The sequence below is a fragment of the Megachile rotundata genome, chromosome 15 (genome assembly GCF_050947335.1).
Source record: "Megachile rotundata isolate GNS110a chromosome 15, iyMegRotu1, whole genome shotgun sequence".
In the NCBI taxonomy this organism is placed as follows: domain Eukaryota; kingdom Metazoa; phylum Arthropoda; class Insecta; order Hymenoptera; family Megachilidae; genus Megachile; species Megachile rotundata.
The window spans coordinates 14189092-14212978 of NC_134997.1; the positions used below are offsets into that span (position 1 = coordinate 14189092).

Sequence of the window (23887 nt, forward strand, 5' to 3'; positions counted from 1 at the left end):
TAGCGTTCCTCGGTAAAATCGGCTGGGGAATGTGCATTTCCCTCGACACAATTCCGGACACCCCATCGCGAAGGGTTTCCGAGGCAGGTACGGGGACACGGCGAGTCAGGGAGTGCCGCTCGCGGCACAGAGGCAGACAAGCGGTCAGGCGAGAGAGAAGAAGAGAGAAAGAGCGAGAGAGAGAGGGGCCCGATGGGGTCGTAGTGGGGCCCAGTCGGTCGGAGTCTCACGCCTTCCGTCAGTCCTCAGTCCGGCGAGGAACGTGCAGGAGGTTACAGCCCGTTATTCCACTGTCTGTTGCTCGTTTCGTGCGGGTTCCATCGACAAATAGTCGTCCAAGTAGAAAGAAAAGGTGTTCTCGGTGTATCGACCGAACAGGAGTGCGGTAAAACCTCGAACAGGAAGAGAATCCATTGGTTCCCAGGTCTGGTTAGCAGGCAGAGGCGGTTGCAGCGCCATCTGTGCGACGGTGGGTCCGTAGACGGTGAAAAACGGGGAAAGATCGGGGAAAGATCGGGGAAGCGAGTCGACGGGAGAATATTTGGGCATGCAAATATCGGTATTTTCGTTCTTCCAGAGCCGATGAGGTGCGGAAGAACGTCGAAGACGGCGGTTCGCGTGGCTGACGCCTGCGGCCGCGCCTCTGGATTCCAGCAGCGGCGACACACCGCTCAACGGGCCCGTTGAATTCCAGCCAGTGTCCGTGAGCGATTCGCGTTTGTCGGTGTGCCGCGCTTACCTACTGTCCCGTCGATCGGTACACGTGGAGGTGAGGGGCGACCAAGAGGACGCAGACGCCACTGGTGTACACCGCATACCACGGCACGGGAGGACCTGGCCCGAAGGAACGAGAACGGTGGGGGGTTGGAAAAGGTTGGCGAGAGCTGGCCTCGTGGAAGAAAGAAACGAGAAGCCGAAGAGGCGATAGAAGGGAAGCCAGGTAGAGAGGACAGAGAGGAACGACTCGTACCTTGGTGGGGAAACCGTCAGAAGGCGGCCATAATGGCCTGACGCGATCTCGAGCGAGCGGCGGCTACAGCTGCTGCGAAATAGCCGAGAGCGGCTCTCCTCGTCGTCCACGCACGCGTATTTTGCAACCACGGACGGGCTACGTCTTTGGAAAGTGACTGCGTAATCGCGAGTGCGGAGTGTGTTACCGGGTGGAGTCGTCGTTTCGTTCCGTGTGCACTGTACGGTCGCGCGTGTACTCGAATTACTCCGCGGGTTCGATGATTCGACGGTTCTGGATCGTCGCTAGTCTCCTCGCGATCGTGCATGCTCCGTTCGAGTAGCTCGTTTGATTTCTCGTCGAGTCCGAAGAGGAAAACCGGAGGCTAGGACCGACTCTGCCTGGACCAGTTCGATCGACCGAGCCGACCAGAAAAATGAGGGGTGCCAATCAAGATACGGCTACGCCGTACTGTCGGTGCAGAGTCCTCTATCTGGGCAGTTCCGTGCCTCACGCGAGCAAGGAGGGCTTGTTGGGCGTTCAAGAACCTCTTCGAGAACTGTATCCCGAACAGGGTGCACTGGGAGCACGTGGGATCGATTCTTGGCTGAGCGTCTGGAGCAACGGCTTGCTGCTGGAGAACGTGGACGAACATCGCAAGAAGGTCACCAGGTTTTTCCCGATCGAGGCGCTTCATTACTGCGCCGCCGTCAGGCACGTAAAAGGCGGAAGCGGAGATTCCTCGAACACGAGGTTTCTGCCTTTGGACTCCCCGTTCGCGAGGACGCCCAGCGCCAACCATCCGCCGCTTTTTGCTGCCGTGCTACGACGAACAACCGGCATCAAGGTTCTCGAATGTCACGCGTTTATATGCAAGCGCGATATGGCGGCCAACGCCCTGGTCAGGTGTTGTTTCCACGCGTACGCGGACAGCAGCTACGCCAAAGGACTCGATCCGAGCACGACCGCGACCACCACGACTACGACCAACGGAGTAACGTCCGGTCATCCGTCCAACAACAGCCTCTATCACACTCTCGGTGGGTCCAGCACCACCTTGGACAGTCCACAGGCGACGCGGTTGGACGCCACCTCGACCGACGACCTCAGTCTTTACAACGGAGACGAGAATCACAAGGTTTGGGCCAGAGGTCGAGACGAAGTCGACGGATTGTATCAGGAACAAGGCACTCTACGAAGCACCAAAGGATCCAGGCCTCGTCAGCTGGTCGCTCCGCCACCTCCTCCGCCGCCGCCGCCTCCTCCGGCTCAGCCTTTGCTCCTAGAGGAGTCCTCCTCGTCATCCGTTCGTAGGAAGGCCAACAAGAAGTTGAAGAAGCTGAAAAATCGATCGACACACGAGGATACGTTGCAGCAGCCGCACCTGCACCCTCAAATGCATCAGGGAATGTACACGAACGGCTATGGCCATCACACCTTGGGTCACCCGGTCAGGCAACAACACTATCACCCGCATCCTCTACCACCCAGCAGTCGGTCGGTCGCTGGAACTCTGGCCAGACCAGCGCCGGTGCTTCTCGTCCCTGCTGCCACGTTACCTAGGAAGGCCCACCATCATCCCAGAGGGCTCAGACCGATCCCGGCAGCCGCTCCGATCGTCCCGGTTTACGCTCCTGTCCCGGTAGTGCCTCCGCCGCCAGCGGCAGCCATCTATCCGGCCGGAACCTACGGGACTGCCGGGAACAGGGGCAGAAGGCAACATCCGGAAGGCGATACCTCCACTCTAGGAGCGTCCAGGAGACTAGCGGCGTCTCACGCCGACCTTACCAGCGCCGAAATGAACCGAACGACCGACAGTCCCGAGAACGAATCCCGTTTCGGCACCGGGATCTATCGACGGAAGGGTCACTTGAACGAGAGAGCGTTTTCTTACAGCATCCGTGCCGAACATCGCAGCAGGAGCCACGGTAGCCTGGCCTCCTTGGGCTTCAGTGGACAGAACGGCAACGCGTTGCCCAAGGAGGAGAAGAAGGACAGAGAAATAGCTCAGTTGGTGGCTGGACTGAACCTTGACGACAGTCCCGAGAGGACGCAGCCTCCGATTAACCCCAGAAGCGGCTATTCCCATCATCAACATCAGCTCCAGCCAATACCCAGGCCGCGACCTCGTTAGGACTCGTCAGTTTCTTCCGTTGCCTCGCAAGTGCGTCGTCGTAACCTCGGAAGCGGATGTTGTTGGACCGTTTGTCGCGTGTTCCTCGGGTCAATCTGTATTTTCGAGGTTCTATCGACCTGTCGATCCGTTTCGGGTCTGGCTGCGGGATACCTTATCGCTCGACAAAAGTGAGTGATGACTTCGATCGAACACGAACGATCAGTTGCTCAGAGACTCGGGAAACCAGTTGACAGTGCGAACGACGTACAGATACGTTTGAGCTAGTTTCGTAAAGTCCATCGGGGAATTTTAAGTAGGGCACTTGTTCGACGGAAGAAGGAACTTCTTTCTCGTGGCGTTAGCGTGGAAAATCGTGATGGGTGGCCTGGCTCGGACAGCCTCCGACTGGTTCAGGTGGCTTTCGATTCTCGGAACAACCTTGCCCGAGTAGGAAAATTACGGTCTGGGAAAAAAGCCGATGGCACCCGGCCTCATCTTCGTCCCCGGTTTCTACCTGTGACCTTCTTCGTCTTATCTCGAAAGTCGATCGTCTTTGTCGAATGAAGGACTTCGATCGTTGCACCTTAACGGTTCGACCGTAACATCGCAGGGAACCCTATAAAAATTCATTTCGAGGCGAGAACCGATTCTTTGTCGGAATATTTCGAGAGAAAGTGGCTCGTGCTCGTTTTCGTTCGAGTATCAGAAATTCTTTGGGTAGCCTCGGCATTTCCCTGTCTTGGACTGTAGTGCACTCGAGTTGTCGGCAAAAAATTGTATTTCGTACGCGAGATGTTTGGACAGTTGTTGGCGGAAGAGGTTGCGAAAAGCGACCGTTCTGTTATAAAAACGAGCCAGTTAATTAGATGAGCTAGAATTATTGTCGCCCGATAGAAAAGATTGTTCTAGTGGCTGGAGCTCGTTAGTCAACGAAACTGTGCTCGTCCACGCTACCTCGTAATATTTCCTCTGAGAAAACGAGTTGGTAGCTTCGCCAGAGACCCATCGTTTCGTGGAAACTAGACTCCGGTGGATCCAATTACAGTAAAGGGGTAATTTTAAAAACCATCGGCGAAATCACGTGCATAATTTGATTTGTAAAATATGGACGAAACATCGGGCAAGGGACATTCGAAACAGTTCGAGGATTATTTCTTTGAAAAGTATTATCGTTTCTTCTTTTCTCCGCCATTTCGTGACGTTAACGTTCCATGTTTTTATGGACTATCGAACAATCGTATCAGCAATTTTCCTCTAGGAAAGGTAATGCAACGATTTAAATTCCCGCCGCATGAATTTCGTGTCGGCTCTCTCGTGGGAACGTGAACGTTAATCTTAATTGCGTGAGAAAAAATTATACACACAGTGGAGCGAAAAGGAACGAGGGTTTCGAGATGCTCGGTTATAAAACTAAAACCTGCTGGTTCGCATTCTTTTTTCCTTCGTTCGCGAAAGAAAGTAGGAACTAAAGGTTTTCCCATAAACGAATTACATTAACGTTTACTTTACGAGAATTAATTAATTTGCAATCTTACATTTCATTTTGTAACATTTACTGTACATTTGAGATTTTCTTCAAACAAAATTTTTGAACTGTATCGATTGTGCTGCTTGCGGGTAAAAATGTCGCCCCTGTTTCGTAACAAGTTTCTCCGTTCTCGTAACACCGCAAGAAACAGAAATGTTTCAAGATAGTCCGAGCGCAATGGACCGAATTACGGTATCGACTGCATAATCGCTTCGGTTAGATTTTTCCACGGAGAACACTTCGACCCACGTGTTCTCCCGGCTCCTTTTACTTCCCTGCACAACTTTACGTTTTTAATATTCCAAAAATAATTCTCCAACAGTTTCGATTCAAGATCATCACCGTACGAATACGATACGAGCCATCCAAAATCGTTTCCACGCCTAACTCGTGAGTTCTCTTCTTCCTGTATAAGATATTCTTATTCGCGAGTATAGTGCCTTCGTTTCGTGTGTTTTTGGTCCCACAACTGTGAGGAACAGCGCCTAAGAGCGCATCCCCTGAATGATCCAGCATGGGAATCAGTGCCAAACGCCGTAAAACGTCCGACTTTGCGAACTGTATCGACTTTTTGCCCTTCTCGATCGATTCCTTCGATCCTTTCGCCACGGCGAATTCAGCAGAAACTCCTTGGACCCGGTTTATTCGCGTCCGAAACGAGTTTAACGTGGATGACAAGCGGGTTCTCGCGAATTCGTCTTGTCACTTGGATTATCAGGCCGGAACGAGAGGTCTGCTCGCGTGTTTCTTGCGCTTGACACAAGTTAAATTAACCCTTCGCAGTCCGCGGTTATAAAACGCTTGAAATTATTCTTTAACCTGGCCATTATTCTCGATGGAACAAGTTACCAGAATTTCTACTACGTTTATTTAAACAGGTTAGACTGGGTCTGCACGAAACACCGAGAAGACCTAACTAGATGTTTAAGTTAGGTCTTAGGTAGTCTGAATTTTTGCTCAAGAAAAAACTTTGATCATTTCTTTTCGCTGCAAGGGATCGAAGCAATAATAAGCAGTTTCCGATTCTCGTTCCGGGGCTAATATTTTTATGGACGAAATAAATATCGATAAGCTTTTAACCAAAAGTGTTAACATTATTTTATAACGAAAGGTTTGAATGAAACTTCGAAAAGGAACTCGACGCCTCGCTTTTCGTTAAAGCATTATTCATTAGCGTGGTGTCGATTGAAGGAGAGAATAGGCTTGTCAAAAAGTCATCGAGTTCCAAATCGGACAGGAGGTGCAACTGGAACTTATTTATTTAATCGCATGTGCCAGATGATCGTAGAAAAATCAGCTCGACGATACTTGTTTTATTTTAACCCTTTAACCGAGCAGAAACTCGTCGATTAATCCGTGTCGAATATTTGCAGAGTAAAGCCCGTATTACCAAAAAATAATCATCGATTATCAAAAGTATGGATAATTTTCAAGTATAAACTTCCAACCTGTCTACAACGAGACGTTTTGCTCTGCGAATAATTCCGCGTTATAGTTAAAGGGTTGCGAATTCGTTAAGGACCGGTAGTAATTACAGTTTCTTAGGATTTCTCGCGGTACAATCGCTATTGTATGAAATCAACTATTCGCCGTGACGAGTGAAATAATTGAATTCTGTGTGCGGAAAAATGTCAGACAAGGCTCTCCGAGCGAAGAATATTGTGCAAACTCAATTACGAAGCGCGAACGATTATTTATTTTATCGTGGTCCGCGCGCTCGTCTCGCGAACCTGTACTTGCATGAATAGACCGCGGATGTTTATGCAATTATAAGCCATTAAAATATGCAAAATATATGCGACAATGCGATGAATCATTCGTACAGCGTGGTGGATGTACACAGAAAATGAGCGAGTGTGTGTGACTCGGGGCACAGAAAAGAAGTCTTAACTGTTCTGACCCCGTTTCTCAAAAGAAATGTAATTTATCTACGTGGTGTCTCATGGTCACGAAGAAAATATTCAACCTGAATTTTGAACTCGATCGGTAGAGGTAGAACAGTTAAGAATTGTGGCTATTTTATGGGCATGTAAAATAAAATATAGGTGCGTTTGGAAAATTCAATGACAAGGGAAGTGTCTAGACCTAATCTTTGAACCATTTGCATAAACGTCTGCGGTCTAATCACGGAAAATAATGTATTTACCGCACAAAGAACCCGATGGAATCTCCTGTTCGTGTTTCCCGACGTTTCATTTCGCTCGAAATCGCGCGAGCTCCTCTCGTGACACGCTTACGTGTAACCGCGTCCTCTTACGTAACTTAGCTTCTAAAGATCACCGACTCGAGCGTGTTGAATGCTGGTGCCTGGTACAATGTTGACAAAATACTTGGCAACTCTTTATAACTATCATTTCTCCTCTACTTTAAAGATTCGCTGAAATCGACGTTTAATATATTTGATCGGTGCCTGTAACGATAGGTAATCGAGTGAGCGAAGCGATTAGAAGAGGGTTACCAGCGTTGCAAAATACGAGAGACAGTGGGAAAGAATTGTCGGAGCTGAAACGTGATCGGAGATCCATCCTATCCTCTTGAATTACTTGTGAACATGTTATGTATATTGTTACGTGTCGATTGCCATTGCAGAATTAATTAATAATAAACTAACAATGCAACTAAAACCAAACGCTTGGTTGCTGTTGTTCGTCCTTGTCGGTCAGTGCTTCTGTGACCAATACTATCCATCAAAAAGGACGATCCTTTTTTCCAACACACTTAAATTTTAGCTAATCCAAATATCATAATAAAGCGGAAGTAGATATTAATCGCGGAATCTACAAGGTTATGCCGTGATTTGAACAATGAAAGGGAATACAAATAAAAGAACTGTGATTGCCTCGAGTTACAAACGCGTAATCGTCGATCTTCGTGGCACATCTGCATCCTATTGACGTAATGCGAAAATTCCGTCGCGATGACGATGCCTCTTTCTATACCTTTGAATTTTTACCTATGTACCTATTAATTTTTACCTATAACAATTTTTTGTTATAAAAGAAAACGTAATTACGTTCGTTAAAGATGCTATAAACGATGCATTACGTAAGGTAACACTTGAAGAATCGTTATCGTCGAATTATAGCACCGTCTACAATTCTAGTAGCGTCGCAAAGAATTTCGAACCATTACATAAACCTTTGCGCCACTGTTAGTTTCGAAAATTATTTCAGATTCCACTCGTGCGTATTTCAAAACATTTATCAGATATTCGGTGAGAAAATTGTTGGTATATTGGAAAATTATCGCATGCACAGGAACAAGCTGTGTAACAGTATTAAAACAATAGACGCACGAGCGGTACCGTTGCAAATTACAATTTGCAAGCAAGAGTTACGAACCACCGTGAATAATCCATAAATTTTAATACGGGATTATGGCGGATCGAGAGATTTCTTATAGCCATTACGATGCTAATGAGATCCAACTCAACGAGATGGAAAAGAATATTTGAGTCGAGGAATTTCTAAATTCTGCGTGCTTCGTATAACGCGTAACGATCTAATACCTGGTCATGTAACGAGTGGCAACCCGAGGCTACCTTCTCTCGAACAAAGATCCTAGTTACGTCAATGATCGGTGGTATCCGTTTATGGTTATTTTTATCGCGAAGACGATCGTCGATCGGAATGCGTTGAACAGTAATTACACTTTGATTATAAAACTTTATTGCTCGAAGAAAAACGCGTTTGATTATCCGCGCTATCTTGCTACGGGAACACCAAAATGCCAGTGCACTACAGTTAGAACGTAAAACGACAAATTTACAGTTACACGCACACGCGCATACAGATGCACCCGTTTCGGAATTAAGGTCAACGACAATATGGCCTCCGATCAAGCGAAATTTCATACACAATTATCGGTCGATATTCAATTTATTGAAATTTATGTTCGCGAAACGGTACTCTATAATCGGTAACCTCGATCTTATCGCAGTTAAAAAGGGAAAATCTTTGTCTTCTCGGTACCGCGATCAAAATCTCGTCTGCAGAATTTCTGAACGAAAATACCTACGGTTCGACGGAAAGAATGGACGGTTTTCAAAACGGGTGACCCAGAATCCATTTATAGTTCGTTCCACTTTTGTCCAGAGAAAAAATAACTGGAGGACAATTACGCAAAAAAGGAAGCGAACAAGCAGAATTAACGATCCTCGTGCTTGTCTCCGCGGAGATTAACGAAGGTCTCGCGTGCTCTGGAAAAGATAATAGTAACATTGATTATTTCGCTCGACAATGTCTCACGATCTTGGACGAACATAATTTCTCTCGTTAACGCATTCCTGGTTGCGTAAACCTAGACTTTTGTCACAGAAGTTCAATGTTACGACCAAAAATCACGGTGCAATATTTGAAAAACAAACGGAAACGAAGGCTGTAATTACTTATTATGTAATGGTTGGGAAAAGTTTACGAGGGCGACAGCTGCGAAAGCGACTCGATTAGAAGCTCGGGAACCGTGATTACTTCCGGTTCGAAGACGTATCCGCCAACTGTCGCTGTTGTAATATCGTCGGAGGTACTCTTTAAAGTAACTGGAAACGATTGACAAATCGCCCACGCGTTTCGATCACGATTGTTCGTACGAAAATTTCTTCGCGATTGCTATACCGTGTAACAAAGGAAGACTTTATAAGAAATTAAGAAATATCGAGTGAACGAGCAATGTCGAGTAACGGATTAACAAATAACGGATGGACGGAGAACGATCAACGATCGAGGGATCCCACGAGACGTTTGGTAGTCGTCTACGCTTAGAACTGCTCGGGCGGACAGCGGAAGGGGGAACAAGGAGAAGGACGAAGAAGAATGGCGAAAGGAGAAAAGGAGTGGAACAGAGAGGACAGCTGCATCGTTGGAATAACAGTACTCTCACATTGGTGAGCGCCGTCGAAGCAGGGTACCGTTATCGGTTACAGCGTTACCACGCCGTCGAGGACCAACCATGGAAACCAGAGAATCCAGAAGATTGTGCTCCACAGCATCTCCACCGATGCTTTCCTCCTCTTCCTCCCGTTCTCCTTGTTCCCTGATTTCTTGCACGTACGTCCTTTCTCGATCAACGACTAAAAATGTTGGTCACCGAATACGCTGACCTCCGAATCACTCTATATACAGTCATTTCAGTTGATCTTGTTTTTTTTTAGCTTTTACATTTATTCCGGTTGAGACAGGATATCCTTGATTCGGGGCATCCGCTAGGATAACTGGGTTAAACAAATCAACTTTTCATTTATTTTTAATCCTTGATCGAGTACCCGAGAAATTTTTCGGCACTTTTGACTTAAGAGCTTCGATTCAAAAGAATTAGAAAACTAGAATGAAAGAAGACATAGAAGACGCGAATAAAAAGTCTGAAATTTTCATGATGAGAAAATTCCTGAGCAATTGTTGCTCGACGGAAAACATTCTTGTAACGCAGGACAATAGAGAGGAGTTTCTCCCGTAACTCTTTTTCGATGCAAATATTTCGAGCACGTATTATAATGATAATGAGAGGTCTTTCGTTCTCCGATTCCCTGATAATTCCACCTTTTCATACGGGAAATGATTGCACATTAAAACGCGGTAATTAGCGTAATATACGTAACTAGTTTTCGACCTACTTTCCTGCCACTAAACTTCTGTGGATTACCAAAGTGCAGGACTTCGAATGGACTGTTATTATTACGAAAGCATTGTTCGCAATCTCTTAAACAGTAACATTAACGTGATCACTGTAAAATGCATAATCAAAGAGTGTGATGCGCGGTGTATTGCTAAATAATTATGGCGCGGATTTAGGTCATGTTGCATATCCTCGCATTTTCTTAGGTACTCTATGTCCCAAGTTTCCAGGGACGTAAGGTGAACGCTATAAATATCAAAGATACTTACGTGTCACTCGGCTCGAAATTTCCGCTCGACAGAAAATCCGCGTCCAGACGTTCACCCTTCCTGAGAGTAACCAAAGAGAAGCGCCTCTCCGTCCATCTTCATCTTCCTCCCTCTCCTCTTCCTCCTCGTTCCAGCGTGGAGGAGCCGACTCACCGGCTAGAGAACTCGAGTCTCTCCTGCGGAACATCCCCGGCAGTTTCACGTCGACGGTCATCCGGATCGACTCGCGGCCAAGGTCGGTTCTCCGACGTTTACCTTCGTACGCTGATTTTCGAGCAGTTCGCAACGGTGAAATCGCGACAAGGATCGAAACGAGCGATCTTTACGATCATTAGCGACATCCATGCTGGATCGGGAGGGTTCAAGAGCCGATGTGGTGCGATTTGTACGATGAAACGCAAGATGGTGATGTGCGAGTGTTTGTCAAGGTTGAATCGAGGTGTTTCGCGAAAGTTCAATCGGGGAAACTAAGAATTTTCTGCGCTGGAATCGACCATGAGAAAGTAAGTGGTGTTAAATGAGTCTCCGAAAAATTACCGAATACCATTGGATTACTGTTTTGATCTTGGTGGATAATCGTGTTGAGTTTGTGCCGACGAAGATCGATAATAGCGGTGTATCTTTTTCGCGTAGGGTTAGCTTCGTCGAATTCATATGTTAAGTATTCATCGTTCCGCAATGTAGGTTTCTCGACCACAAAGAAACTCGAGAAAAGTGTTTCGCTCCGTAATTCCATCGATCTTGAATCTCTACCGACTTCAACCCGAAAGCAAACTTTTAATTTATGGACCATGATGCTCCTAATGGTTTCATGCGCTGTTTATTAATCACTACTCTTCAAGATTTTCCTGTTCTTTCTCAATTTAATTTTAATATCACATCGAGTATGCAGGAATGTTTCATTTATCTTCACCGCATCGGTTTAGTTTTGAGAGTCAAGGAGCGCCAAGAGATTCGTGTTTAGTCACTTCCGTTTGTCTACTCGATTTCCATTAGGACGAACGCGAACAGTAAACGAACCGAGAACTTGGTAATTGTAGGTTGAACGATCTACGTTTAAAACAGACCACGTATACATGTGTGTACTGTTTCTCCACGCGATACGCCGACACGTGATGCTGTAATGTGTCGACCTCGATATCGTCACCTTCAATCGTACAAACTTTTGTCTAAGACTTTAATTATTCGATCGATCGAAAACTGCACGTTGCATAAACTGACACTTTACCGGACAAAAATTGCACGATCGAATTGGATTAAACTCGATACGTTTTACTTGTCTTTCAAAATCAATTCCGTTATAGTTAATCGAAAAAACAACCTTCTCGATAATCGAAGAACGAACACGTGAGCAAGCGATCCGCTTTATATGAAAGTAACACGCTCACAATCTTATGGACAGTTATTCTTCGAGTAATGGACGCGCATCGAGCCAGAAGATCGACGCTTTCAGAAAAATCCGTACAGCATCGAGGAGCATGCGAGACCATGTAACTGTAAAAACATCTCCGCTCATCTTGAAACGGAATTTGATCAGAAATTAAACGGTCGGTCAACGATGGCGCCAATGATCTTGCCGATCCAAAGTTGCCAATACCCGTGCACCAAAGGAATTTTAAAAACAACTTTCATCGACTCAACCATGTAATCAAAACATCTAAATAAACATTATTTTTTATATAAATCACTAAAATGCAAGTCAAGATCGCTATCTCGTGAAGAAAAAATAACTTTCCCTCTTCAAGTTCGAATTACTTTTTCTCGGGTGCATTAAACACCGCCATAGTGGTTAAACGCGGTAAGTATCCAGGGTGAAAACATTTTCCATCTTACCAGCAATTTAATGTTTTCCATTTAAGAAACTCCGGCCAGGAGTCCGGTGAAAATCGAGCAGCACGCGATAATTCATCACGAGCGAGTATCGAGTCTCGTGTATCTGCGATTTCTATCTGGTAAGAGGGTAAACATGGAGATCACGAATAATAGATGTACAAATATTGGATATATTGCATCGTCCCTGTATGTATACGTATCGATCTTCTTCGAGAAGTTAAGATGTATTAAATGTGTGTGTTTTTTTCGATTCCCAAGTTTATGCGAAAATGATAACCGTATACGTTGCATGGTAACGGTCACTGTATTCTACGCTAGTTTCACGAATTCGTAATGCCGTTTAAAAATGTTAGACTTCTGAGGTGGATCTGGTATCTGGGTTTGGCGTAAAAGGAACGATACGTTGATCTAAGATAGTCGCAAGAATGTTTCTTCCATTAATATCCTTGAAGTATCACGACGATCCCGTCACTTTTACTCGGGATCGACGTTTAGCGTTCGATCAAAAATTCCTCCATCGATCTCGTCTGTAATTATAGTTTTAATTAGCGGCCGTCTACTGCCAGTCCTCGCATAAATTTAACGCAGGCTGGAGAGCAGCTGCAGGGGTCCGTGGAAACGAGGTGAGATCCTGGCGAGATCCTTCGCTTCGATTTTTTCAACAGCGCGTGTCTTTGTACGTATCGTAATTTTTTCTTTGCCAGGCAGATTCGTCTCATTAAACACGCGAGAGCTTAACACTGACCCTATTTTTTATGTATCCACTTCGTAATACAACCTTCTCTAACAGCATGCACCAGAAAACTTACAGATTGTTACGTTTGTTGCAGAACTAATGACGTTTATCGATAGCAGCGCAAAGGGAAAAGCTCCAGGAGCTTGCGAGATCCGTGGATCGTGTAAATAAGACTGGTATAAAATGTCGTGTGTAGGGATGTCCTGCTACGAAGATGGCTTCCGATTGGCTGGTCCTGCGTCGGAATGCTCCCTCAGGAGCAAAGCTCGCATCGATGCACTGTTCGAGGATTCCAGGTACGAATTTAACTCGTTCCTTCCCTGTTCGCCCGGTATCGGAAAATTGATCGTGGAATTTCAGGTCGATTTACGGCTCCACCATGGGAGGCTGGTACGGAGGAGTGTCGACCATGAATTCGAACCGACTCGAAGACACCAGCATGGAGGAGCAGAAGAGGGTGAACAGTGCCGTGCAAGCTCGAATCGAGGCGATGTTCGCTTCCGTGGAAGCTGAAAGCGGAACACCCGGAGAATGTGCCGCTGCCATTTTACCGGTAAGTGCATAAATTACCTTGTTTCCTAATTTTTATCAAATTACAAGTATTTGTAGAACTTCATTAGTAGAAGTGCGTTGACCGCAGATAATTGAAGCGAGTTCTAGCTAATTAAAAGAATTAATACGATCGAAAGATAGGAGTTTCTTCGTGACTACGCTTAGTTCGAACAAGAAGGAAACAATGTTTGCCACAAAATGGAAGTGGAAAAGCTTACTCATTCTTCGTGATTCGTAAGTTTGCTTCCCGCCGCCACGAATCTGCACACAAAGATTTCACTACAATTAGATAAGATCACGGAGAACTAGACGATTTTCACTTATGTTAATTCGATCGTGCTCCTCGTCTCGTTCGTTCGGAAAATCTCGAGAAACGGACGTTCGTACCATTCTCGAAACGAGTTTGCGTTTGACGATTCACTTACTTGACGAATATCGTCTTCGATCGACACACAAAGTGGTACGTTTATTTCTTATCTCTCAGTACACGAGATTACTTCAGGGTGTTGCACGCGATCGATCCAAACTTTAGAAACTTATTCTAACAGATATAAAATATAGATCGCCGAATAATTTGTCGTGAACTAATTGCTCGTTCCAAAAAGATCGTAGGAGATTCAAGCTACTTTTAGAAATAACGAGGACTCGAAAATATTAGAAACTACGCTCGAAATAGTTGTATTCTATTATTCTCGTATGTAAATCCATTAACTTACACGAATCGCGCGATCGCATAATCTGAAAATTATGGGGTAATTAATTGCATGAAGGTCATTTTCAATTAAATATTCTTTTTTTTTCTGATTCAAGCGAGTTATCGTTGAATGAGAGTAGAACGAATGTGCCAGCAGAGAATAAGAGCCTCGTAACACTTAATACTGCGGACTACTAATTATGCGACACGGTCGAGTGCAATTTTCATCCAGGAATAAGAGGATATTATTCCAGATAATTTTTCATATTGTACGATTTTTATTGCATATATTGAAATTTGAAAGGAACAATCAGATCGATTTTTCAGGACAATAAGATCGACTTTCCTCGAACGGGCATCGTTCTGGCATTGTTAATCGTCACTTTCATTCTGTTCACGATTCACAGAGCGTGACGGGGCGACTATTTGGAGCACTGAAAAATTCTCCTTCGTTGCTGCATCGGTATGCGGATTTTTCTTATTGCCCCCTTTTTTATGAGTCGCTTCTTCCGCGTCGTTTCGTTACGCCATCGATGATACTCTTCCGGCTGCGATCAATAACAGCTTGGATCCTTGACATCCGTAAAATGACGCTGAAAGTCGTGTGAAACGTGACCGAATCAACAATTCGAAATGCTCGATCTTAAATTATTGTGTGCATACCGCTTGTATCTTTCAACACACGAATTCACAAGATTCAATAACTTTTCATTCTGCTATATTTAATTCACTCAGCGGCAATTTGATCCGCATCGATAATTTGGACCGTCAAGATAGTCGATGAAAATTCTTGATAAGAGCGTACCATCGATTAGTCTGCATAAATCTACACCGCATTTGCTTCTTAATGAACTTTCATTATCGCCTTTTATGGAGCACATACCACGATTCAGCGTATTTTTAATAGAGCGATTATTTTTCCCTTATATCGTACTCCGACATGCCATGAGCAGGCGTCGAAAATCCTTACGCGTTGAATCCTCGAACGATGGGTCGATTACCTGTTACAGGTGAAGTACATGGGTGCAGCTCCGGTGGGTGGTCGCGTGGCCAGCGTTCGAGGTCTCCAAGAGCCTCTTCGTCAACTACTGGAGCGGATCGAATACTCTGTAAGAGCCGAGCTGGAAGTGTCCAGACGCGGACTAACTTTCCGTACGACAGACACCTGCGAGAAGAACAACCCCTTTCGTAGAATCGCCGTGTGGAGTGCGTTGAAGCTTCGCGCTAAACGAACACCATCGGGCGATTTGCATCACGCTTTCTTGCCGTTGGTCGGCGATCACGATCAGATCCAAGCTGCCGAAGAGAGGCACGCGAATCTGTACAGGTGAGTATCGCGAAGAAAGCGGCGAGGAGTTAATGACCCTACATTCAGATCGAGAAAATGTTCGGTTTTTCTTCAACGTTAGACTAGGTCATCTCCATATGTTGATAGGGCAATCGAGTTTTAGTGAGTCACGAAAATTTCATCATTTATAGAACGATGCGTGGTCTGAAGACCAGCGCCGATCATTATCCGCCCATATTCGCGGTAGTGATGCGCCGTCCAGGAGCGACCAGGCTACTAGAATGTCACGCGTTCGCCTGTGAAACCGAAGAAGACGCTGTGGCGGCTGCTGCGACGCTCTACAGGGCCCTCCTCGCGGATTTGGACGCCAATCGACGTCGGCCAAGACACGCGAACGGCGTGGGCTGCGTCAGTTTGGCGTCAGTCGCGTCCAGCATTCGCGAGCCTAGTCCTAGTAGCAGAATCAGTGCCAGGATAATCGCCCTTCAGTCGGAAGCGGCTCGATCTACGCCTTCTCATCCGATAAGACCTCCGAGGACCAAGAAGAGTTCGGTGTGTAGCTCCGTTACGGAGGAGGAGAGCGGGAAATCGGCGGAGTTGCTGAAGGCTCCACGAAGGAAGAAGAAAAACTCTGACGTCAAGGCGGAAGATATTTTAGAAGCTAGAGAGAGAAGGCGAGATCCCAAGGGCACAGTGAGCCCAGCGGTGCAGAATTTGAATTGCGCTCAAAAGGGCTTGAATTCGAAGGTGTCCAAGGAAGAAGAACGACAGAACTCGAAGAACAGGATGTATGGAAGCATGAAGGAGTTAAGTATTCCGGAAAAGGTTGAAGTGGAACGTTCCCATAGCGAGGCGGACAAGCTTTATGACCTGGACATTAATGCCCTTTACGAAAGAGTCTCGAACAGGTACGAGAAGCTTCCTGTTGCCAAGAGGATAGAAAAGAACGACAACCCGAGGACACAGAGTCCTGCTAAGGAGGCGGAAAAAATCAAAGAAAAGGTCTACGAGAAGCCACAGAACTCGTACGACACTAATCCTTCCCGAAACGACATGAAAAGGCAGGAAGCTACGATCTACGACAAAATCGAGAAGCTAGGTTGCAAGAGCGAAGAGAACCCGTTGTACGAGCGCACTGATAAACGCGGTAGCAAAGAGAAACTCTACGAGGACCATTTCAAAGATGCCGACAAGATTTACACTCTCTCCCAAGAAGAACTTTGCAGCGGCAACAAGTTCAATCGGGCCAAGATAAAAAACACCCAAGAGAACATTTTCTTCGGTAGATCTTCGAGAAACGACAGTTATCCGGTTCAAGAGAATTCGGTTCCTGTGGATCGTAGGAAGTCGAGGGATCAGGAGAAACCAACGTCCGGAAGACGACTGAGCAGAGTGGTCACCATGGACAAACCCTTGAAGAAACAGCTGAGCGAGTCCACGTCCAATTTGAACCTTGTCGAATACAATCAGCCGAGAGTTAGGAAGAGGAGCAGAGCCGGTAGCGAACCACCGGTTAGTCGATCCGAAGACGCGATGAAGATCCTCCAGGAGAATAGATTGAAAAGATCTCAGAGCGACATAGACGTGGATCGAGGAGATTTGATGACCAGGGTCGAATTACCTCGAAGAGGAAGTTTCTTAAATCCTGGGAGTGCCAGGAGACCCAATAGCCTCAAGGGTGGCACTCCACTGGGATTCACCGAGTTATTCGACGAATTTAGAAACCAGGAAGGCTTGACCAGCGTCGACGACATTTTGGCAGCTATTATCGGTAAGTACTATCTGACAGGATGCTAAAAATAATCTCACTTTTATCTCGAAAGTGATCGTAACATCGCTATGGTCTGTCCAGATCCTGAAGGGATGTCCTTCAACGACTTGAAGCCCTTGTACAAAGAGTTCTTATTGAAGCTGGCGGCAACTCTGACGCAAGACGAGCTTTATCAGAGATCGGCCAGCATAATGAGAAGACGTCGAAGGCCGCAACGAAGACGATCCAGCCGCCCATCTTGTCTACTCGGCAGAGCCATTAAGCGATCGGTGTCGAGATTAAAAGGCGGACCCACGGAGTTCACTTCCGTGATCTTCCCCGCAAGAAGACTGAACGATAGCTTCGGCAGCAGCTCTTCTTGCGACGCGAGAAACAATCACAGAAATCGAGTGCTGGCTAACAGATTGGGAAAAAGGAGGTCCTCCTGGAGAATGAGCAAGGGCAGAGGTTGCCACACCACTTCGGAGGATAGCGATACGTGTAAGCAAACGTTTCAACCATCCGAAACATCTGCAAATAGGAAAATAACATATTCGAACCGAGCACCGACCCGTTTATAGCGAACCTGTTCCTGACTCGAACAAAAAACTAACTGCATTCTCTTTATCTCGTACAGGCAGACGATTGAGTCGAGGTGCAGGAGCAGCCGCGAACCGAAGCAGCAGCGGTTACGTGAGTTGCAGCGAGTGCAGTTACGATTCCGAGTCCTGTACCTGTGTCTCGGCAGATAAGTGTTATTGCTCGCTATCCAGGAGAATCCCAGAGCAGCCACAGGTGTCCCCCAATGCCGTGGTCTGCTCGTGCGACACGGACAGCTGCTCGGAGAGCAACAAATGTTACTGTGCGCGGCAACCGATTCGTCCGACGATACTCGAACAGCTGAGGCAAAGGGGCATCGTGCCCTCCGAAAGCACTCTCAGCAGAGGGGGAAGTCCGGATAGATTTCGAGCGACGAAAACGAATAGAAGTCGAACACCTTCTCAAGGTTTGGATGTACTCAAGGTAACTTTGAATTATGATAAGAGTTTTATACTCTTGCGAACACAGACAGTAACGACCAGAATATTAACATAAGAAACGAAAGTTTGCCACGTCCGTTTGCTTCCAGAAGCAGTCGTCGTCAAGCTACGGCAGTTCGAACAACCTCGCCCTGGATTACGACCTCTTTAATCCGGGAAGGAAGTCTCAGCAATCGTCAGACAGTGAAAAGATACTAGTCGTTAGCGCCAGAGACACCCAGGGACGTTTGGTATACGTTGGTGGCGCAGAGAGGGACAAGAAATGTCTGTCTCATTGTTCCAGCAGATCTGGGGCGCATCACGAAGCACTCTCGATTAAGAAGAGCGCGGAAATAGCTGCTGTTTTTGGGGCTGATTCGAGCAGGATCAGCAGACGAGCCAGCAACGCATCCAGTATCAGGAGTTCCATCAGCTTGGAAGCTGGCCTAGGATATTTACCCTAATAAGAGAATTTTCCCTCTTAATACTTGTAGTAGAGCACTGACTAATATAGAGGTGTAAATATTGTAAGATACATTTAACTACGGATAAACTTAGAAATGATTAAATTAGATATTGGGATTTATGCGCAAAGTAAAGTCGGATAAAGAATTTTAATACTCGGTTATGCATCGAAGCTGACCTTGTTCATACGATCGATAGAAGATCGAGTATATTATATATACTGTATACGGGTATTAATTGATAACGGTACTGTTATCTACATGCTTCGCGGAAATATGTCAGAAGTGTACCGGTCTTTCTTGTAACGGTACAATATTCTCGTTTCTGCGAGACTTGATCTCAGCAAAAGTGGTTCTGAATCAGCCACGAGTTAAAATTTACTTATTACACTTGAAACGTTATGAAAAAGAACAGTAAATATCCATCGCGTTATTTTTGCATTGTGCATACGAATATCTTACAAGTACCTGTATTACCACTTGTAGGCTTCAGATATCTTTATTAGAATTAATTTATATGCAACGATTAAAGGCTAATGTGATCAATTTTTGTATGTATTTTTATACGTATATATATATTTTTATTACTTCTTTGTTGCTACATTGGACCTGATAATTTTATTTAATCGAGAATAATTTACTAAATTAAAGAACAGCGCAATATGGCGAATCACGCAAGAATCTCGATTTCTGTGAGGCATTGTTTTATTGTAACCTGTACATTATGACAACAAATTAATAAAATCATGTCAAATATAAATTGCACCAACATTTCGTCATGTACTATTAATAATGTGTTCATCCATTTGATGAAATTTTTTTGTATATTCCGCAGGAACCTCCAAGTCTTTCAAATTGTCGGCGCCAATTTCTTCTTCGGTTCTAAAAATACGAGAAGTAAAAGAGTGTTAAGTTATATAACGTTAAAATGTAGGAATAGCTGAAGTTGTCTCTATTACCTAATTAAAATATTTACAAGATTTTCGCAAGCTGTTAAAGCATTTTCATTTTCTTCCCATTTATGATATTCTCTGAGAATTACGTAAGTATTTTTTTCTCTCAGTATTTCTCGGCCTTTCTTCGTTGCACAAAGTTGTGTTACTGCATCCAATAACATGATCCTAAAATATTTCCGAAATATAATCCGAAGCTTGAAAATCTCTTGATAATATTTGGATGAAACCGCGCTTTTTACCTAATATTTACATCCGGTTCTCGTTTCTTTGTTTCCGGTAAATATTGTAGGTTAATCGGTAACTTATCGTTATCTTCATCGTCGAACTCTTCTGGCCCAGCCAATGGTAACAAAAGATATGCCAAAATATCTACTTCTGGACCTAATAGCCACTCATGATTTTCTAGATCAAAACAACAATTTTTCAATGTAGCCACAATACCGCTACGTCTTACTACACTGTCAGCATATTCTGTGAATGGAAGCAATCTTTGGATAACGCTACGGTCTCTATCCATTAAATATCTGTGGTTGTGAAGTACATTTGTAAAACAAGCAGTTCAAATAGTTGATATTAAGTACAAATTGAACATATAAATTCGTAATGCACCTTCTTACACTCTGAGATTGACTAAGATTACTAAAAACTGAGCCCAAGTGATGCAATTTAGCACCAGTATTATTGTACTGTTTAGCAGTGAATGCTGCAACAATACTATCCCATGTATATCTACTTTTTTCTATAAGGGCTATAACTCTTTCTACTAAATGTGATGGTCTAGTCATATTAGAAAGTATCATACAGCATGGATCTGCTAGAATGCTTTCTTTGTCCATTATAAACCTAGAGCGAATAACAATGAATTTATAAGTACCAGCAATATGTTACTGTTCATCAATGCATCTACCTGAGACAAATGTGTATTAAATTATAATTCGATTCTTCCTTTTGGAAATGTGTTTCTGAAATCAAGAGCAATGCATTTGCTCCAGTTTCATCTGCGGTTATATTCACTAATGCTAGTGCTGCATCCTTAGAAATTGCAGTGGAAGAATCTTGAGTTAATGCAATTAGTTGAGTCAATAAATTTGGTAATTTTAATAACAGCGCTCGTCCTTCAGCACTTCCAGTTTCACCTGTAATTTTATGTACATGTCCGATAAGTTCAATAATAAAAATTTACACAATATTCACAGAGAGTATAGGTTAGAAAGCTCTTGTCAAGTGTAGAAACTTACTGAACACGTGTTTCAAGGCGATTGCTTTTAGATCTATTCGGGTATCTAAATTTAAAAATTGACATATTTCTTGGAGGGAATCCATCGTTTGAAAGTATTAATTTTAATAAGTTGAGGATACAATGCCTTATGTTTGCAAATTCTCTGAAAAATAAGGTGCCACTAGTGGCACCTAACGGTTGGAACCGGCATCTGATGGAGCTAAGGTTTAAAGACAAGTTTTGTATTATTGTAATTTTTGGACTATAAAACACTTATAAAACGTTCGAAAGTCATTTAATGTTGCCACTTGAAACATTATGTTGCTTAGTAAATTGAAAAGCCTAATAGATTTTAAGGAATCATATTTTAAATTTAGTTGAAGTTTTGACTTAGTTGAACCGTGTGCAGTTTTGATAAATTACCACTAGACGGCTCCCAATTGCAGAATCGGGTTAATAGTATTCAGAGAACCTAAGGCACATTTTTGTCAGTTTGACGGAGAGCATAGACGCGAAAGATAGACGTTTGAAAACAGCAGATTACAATGTCGAAAAAGAACAAGGGGAAAAATGCTTTCTACTTTTTCATGCTTGATTGGAAGAAGCGAGAAGAAGCTAGCGGACGGACGTTTCCCGAAGGTTTACGAGATGTCCAACGCGATCCAAAGTGTAGCGAAGAATGGCAGGTTTGTTATTAATATCAAATTTCATACTTTTGTACGTTATATTTTTAAGTAATGTTATAGTATTCGAACTGTAAAGTTGGATCGACCAATAATTACATATTAGGGCCGATTCATCCAAGCGGTATTTTTTCCAACGCAATTTCCTTACAATTATGTCCGTCTTTATTGTTTTGAAACTGGAGAAAACAAAAGAAAAACATTTTACAATGAGATCACGCGGGAAAATTATCGCATATGCATCAAGTGTTATTTATAATTCAGAAAATCTTTGTTTAAACAAAACACAACAAACAATATGTTCGTACGTTTCTTTTGGAAGCTTTGTTTTGAACGTATGCCGGTAACTCGAAGGTCATTTTAACCGTGCGTCAGTTAAGATAAAAAATTTGATATCATAATAACATTACAGAACGCTATTTTCGTTGTCTAAGATATTATTTAAACAAAAGTAAACAAAACTAAACACTTTTGATAATAATTTTGAAATTGCAGAATCTTTCTTCACAAGAAAAGGGATATTATAATAAGAGAGCAAAAGATAGTAAGATTGAAGCTCAAGTATGCGTAAAGAAGAAAACAGCAATTGGAGAATGCATAGATGAAATTATAGAAGCTGAAAAGAAACAGGAAGAATTTCGTCAAAGTATGCTTCAGTACTTAAGCTCTGTAGTTGATATGGGAGTTAAACATAAATGTAAGTACTCAACATACAATATTTGTATATTTTTTTGGAAAACAATATGAATAACGAATCATAATTAATTATAGGTTTGGATAAGTTAAAGTTTATAATGATACATGTAAATTGGTTCTATAGAAGAGAAATGGGAATTAATAAATACGAATTTTGTCCTGCAGAATTTGCAGTGGGAGAATTTAGTTTGAAAGATGGCATTGAAAATATATATCACGAAATTCTCAATGTTAAGATACCATTAGGATGGAAAAGAGATGCAATTGAAATAAGTCAACAGACCCATAGAATACCTGTAGAGCTTCCAGAAGGACAAAGTAATTTTTCGATCGTCTACGAAAAATTGTGTAGACTGTTGGAAAATAATAAAACTGGAGACAAATTTCCTCCATTATATACCCCGAAAGATTTAGTACCTGCTGTAGAATCATTACTGACAAGAATGGCCGACGCTGCCAACGCATCGGCAAGCGACTTTACAATTTATTCGTTGGAAGCACTGTTTAGTAAATTGAGAAATGCTGCGGCTGAACAAGTGGATGATTGCAGCATATCTTTAGTACTTGCCGAACATGAATTTGCCAAAGATACTTTTTCGTCCGTTCGTGATCTCGAATGTGACTTTCATAAGATTATAGATAGTTCATCTCAATATTGTAGTATGTCCATAATAAAGCGATGGGGTTTCACGATATGCGATTACTGCTGTGAGTATCTTAATATACCATTGATCGAAGGAAGGAATTGCCCCATTTCGCAAACAGTTTTTTGCGACGAAGATAGTGCAGATCAAGAAGATATCAACGCTCGTTTGAAACTTTTAAACGTCGATAAGCAGATAGTCGAAATGAATGGGGTAACCGAGGAACATAGAAGGAAAGTATCCGAACGAAATTTTGCGCAAGAACGACGACGACGCGAGCAAGAAACTGTGAACTTAACTATTATTGATCACGGTAAACTTAACTCTTCGTCAAGCAATGCAGCTTTAATTGGTCGTCCACTACGACTTCCTAAAACAACAGCGCATGCTGTCAGCGGAATGATGGAAAATTCTGATTTGAATGCCGCTGATTTTCCACCATTGGGAGGAAAGGGTAAATCACCAAAGAGAGGAACGACAACTATCAAGCTTCCATTAGGAAGAGGGCGTGGAAGCGTTTTTTAAATATACATAACATGTAAAATACATACAGCAACTACTTTATTTTGATATTTCTTCTGGTTTCTGTTAAAGTGATTATTACATTTTAGACTTACATAAGATTACTTATGTATGAAAGTTTATTTTATAAAAGACATGTCGTTACAATTTTTTTTATAAATATGATGTAATACTTCGTTTGAATAAAAATGAAGTACAACTTGAAACGCTTCAAATTTTTGAATCACTGATTTTAATGTCACTAATACGTTTTAAAGTAATGTTTTCTAAATTTTTATGGATCGAAACACGGTTTCAAAAACTGTAATTTTCTAGTTATCTTGGCTAAGAGTTTCTTACGTCTACCGTCAGATATCTCT

The 23887-nt window shown here is 43.6% G+C and overlaps 4 protein-coding genes across 10 annotated transcripts; 3 read left to right on the forward strand and 1 right to left on the reverse strand.

Annotated features, from left to right (window-relative positions):
• The first annotated feature begins 210 nt into the window (after window positions 1-210).
• LOC105662540 (uncharacterized) lies at window positions 211-7222 on the forward strand. 2 transcript variants are annotated; one of them, XM_012285735.2, is made up of 2 exons: window positions 211-473; window positions 578-7222. In XM_012285735.2, the coding sequence occupies exon 2, from the start codon at window positions 1386-1388 to the stop codon at window positions 3081-3083; it is 1698 nt and encodes a 565-aa protein (XP_012141125.1). In that variant the 5' UTR covers window positions 211-473; window positions 578-1385; the 3' UTR covers window positions 3084-7222. The 2 variants fall into 2 exon arrangements, with proteins under 2 accessions (XP_012141125.1, XP_012141124.1); XM_012285734.2 differs by having other exon boundaries at window positions 211-469.
• A 156-nt stretch (window positions 7223-7378) lies between these two features.
• On the forward strand, window positions 7379-19568 carry LOC100881203 (uncharacterized). 6 transcript variants are annotated; one of them, XM_012285737.2, is made up of 9 exons: window positions 7379-12270; window positions 12332-12424; window positions 13136-13337; window positions 13402-13594; window positions 15298-15614; window positions 15767-17346; window positions 17428-17826; window positions 17963-18348; window positions 18431-19568. In XM_012285737.2, the coding sequence occupies exons 3-9, from the start codon at window positions 13225-13227 to the stop codon at window positions 18806-18808; spliced, it is 3366 nt and encodes a 1121-aa protein (XP_012141127.2). In that variant the 5' UTR covers window positions 7379-12270; window positions 12332-12424; window positions 13136-13224; the 3' UTR covers window positions 18809-19568. The 6 variants fall into 6 exon arrangements, with proteins under 6 accessions (XP_012141127.2, XP_012141128.2, XP_012141129.2 ...); XM_012285738.2 differs by lacking the exon at window positions 12332-12424; XM_012285739.2 differs by lacking the exon at window positions 12332-12424 and having other exon boundaries at window positions 7379-10975.
• LOC100881017 (protein HGH1 homolog) lies at window positions 19496-21142 on the reverse strand. Its single transcript, XM_003703410.3, has 6 exons — window positions 21003-21142; window positions 20672-20900; window positions 20374-20607; window positions 20004-20288; window positions 19768-19929; window positions 19496-19690 (listed from the first exon to the last, which is right to left on the reverse strand). Exons 1-6 carry the CDS (start codon window positions 21085-21087, stop codon window positions 19585-19587), a joined length of 1101 nt encoding a protein of 366 aa, XP_003703458.2. The 5' UTR covers window positions 21088-21142; the 3' UTR covers window positions 19496-19584.
• Window positions 21143-21402: 260 nt separating this feature from the next.
• Window positions 21403-23734, forward strand: LOC100879264 (protein maelstrom homolog). The gene is made up of 3 exons (XM_003703562.3): window positions 21403-21669; window positions 22162-22363; window positions 22438-23734. Exons 1-3 carry the CDS (start codon window positions 21529-21531, stop codon window positions 23529-23531), a joined length of 1437 nt encoding a protein of 478 aa, XP_003703610.1. The 5' UTR covers window positions 21403-21528; the 3' UTR covers window positions 23532-23734.
• Window positions 23735-23887: the final 153 nt, after the last annotated feature.

Excerpts from the sequence above, each read along its gene's own strand:
- LOC105662540 (XM_012285735.2), top strand. The coding sequence starts at position 1,386 with ATGAGGGGTGCCAATCAAGATACGGCTACGCCGTACTGTCGGTGCAGA.
- LOC100879264 (XM_003703562.3), top strand. The coding sequence starts at position 21,529 with ATGTCGAAAAAGAACAAGGGGAAAAATGCTTTCTACTTTTTCATGCTT. Across the intron at positions 21,670-22,161 it reads AGTGTAGCGAAGAATGGCAG|AATCTTTCTTCACAAGAAAA; the intron begins GTTTGTTATTAA and ends TTGAAATTGCAG. Across the intron at positions 22,364-22,437 it reads TATGGGAGTTAAACATAAAT|GTTTGGATAAGTTAAAGTTT; the intron begins GTAAGTACTCAA and ends AATTAATTATAG.
- LOC100881203 (XM_012285737.2), top strand. The coding sequence starts at position 13,225 with ATGTCGTGTGTAGGGATGTCCTGCTACGAAGATGGCTTCCGATTGGCT. Across the intron at positions 13,595-15,297 it reads GTGCCGCTGCCATTTTACCG|GTGAAGTACATGGGTGCAGC; the intron begins GTAAGTGCATAA and ends TACCTGTTACAG. Across the intron at positions 17,347-17,427 it reads CATTTTGGCAGCTATTATCG|ATCCTGAAGGGATGTCCTTC; the intron begins GTAAGTACTATC and ends TGGTCTGTCCAG.
- LOC100881017 (XM_003703410.3), bottom strand. The coding sequence starts at position 21,087 with ATGGATTCCCTCCAAGAAATATGTCAATTTTTAAATTTAGATACCCGA. Across the intron at positions 20,901-21,002 it reads CGCCTTGAAACACGTGTTCA|GTGAAACTGGAAGTGCTGAA; the intron begins GTAAGTTTCTAC and ends ATAAAATTACAG. Across the intron at positions 20,289-20,373 it reads CAATCTCAGAGTGTAAGAAG|ATATTTAATGGATAGAGACC; the intron begins GTGCATTACGAA and ends TCACAACCACAG.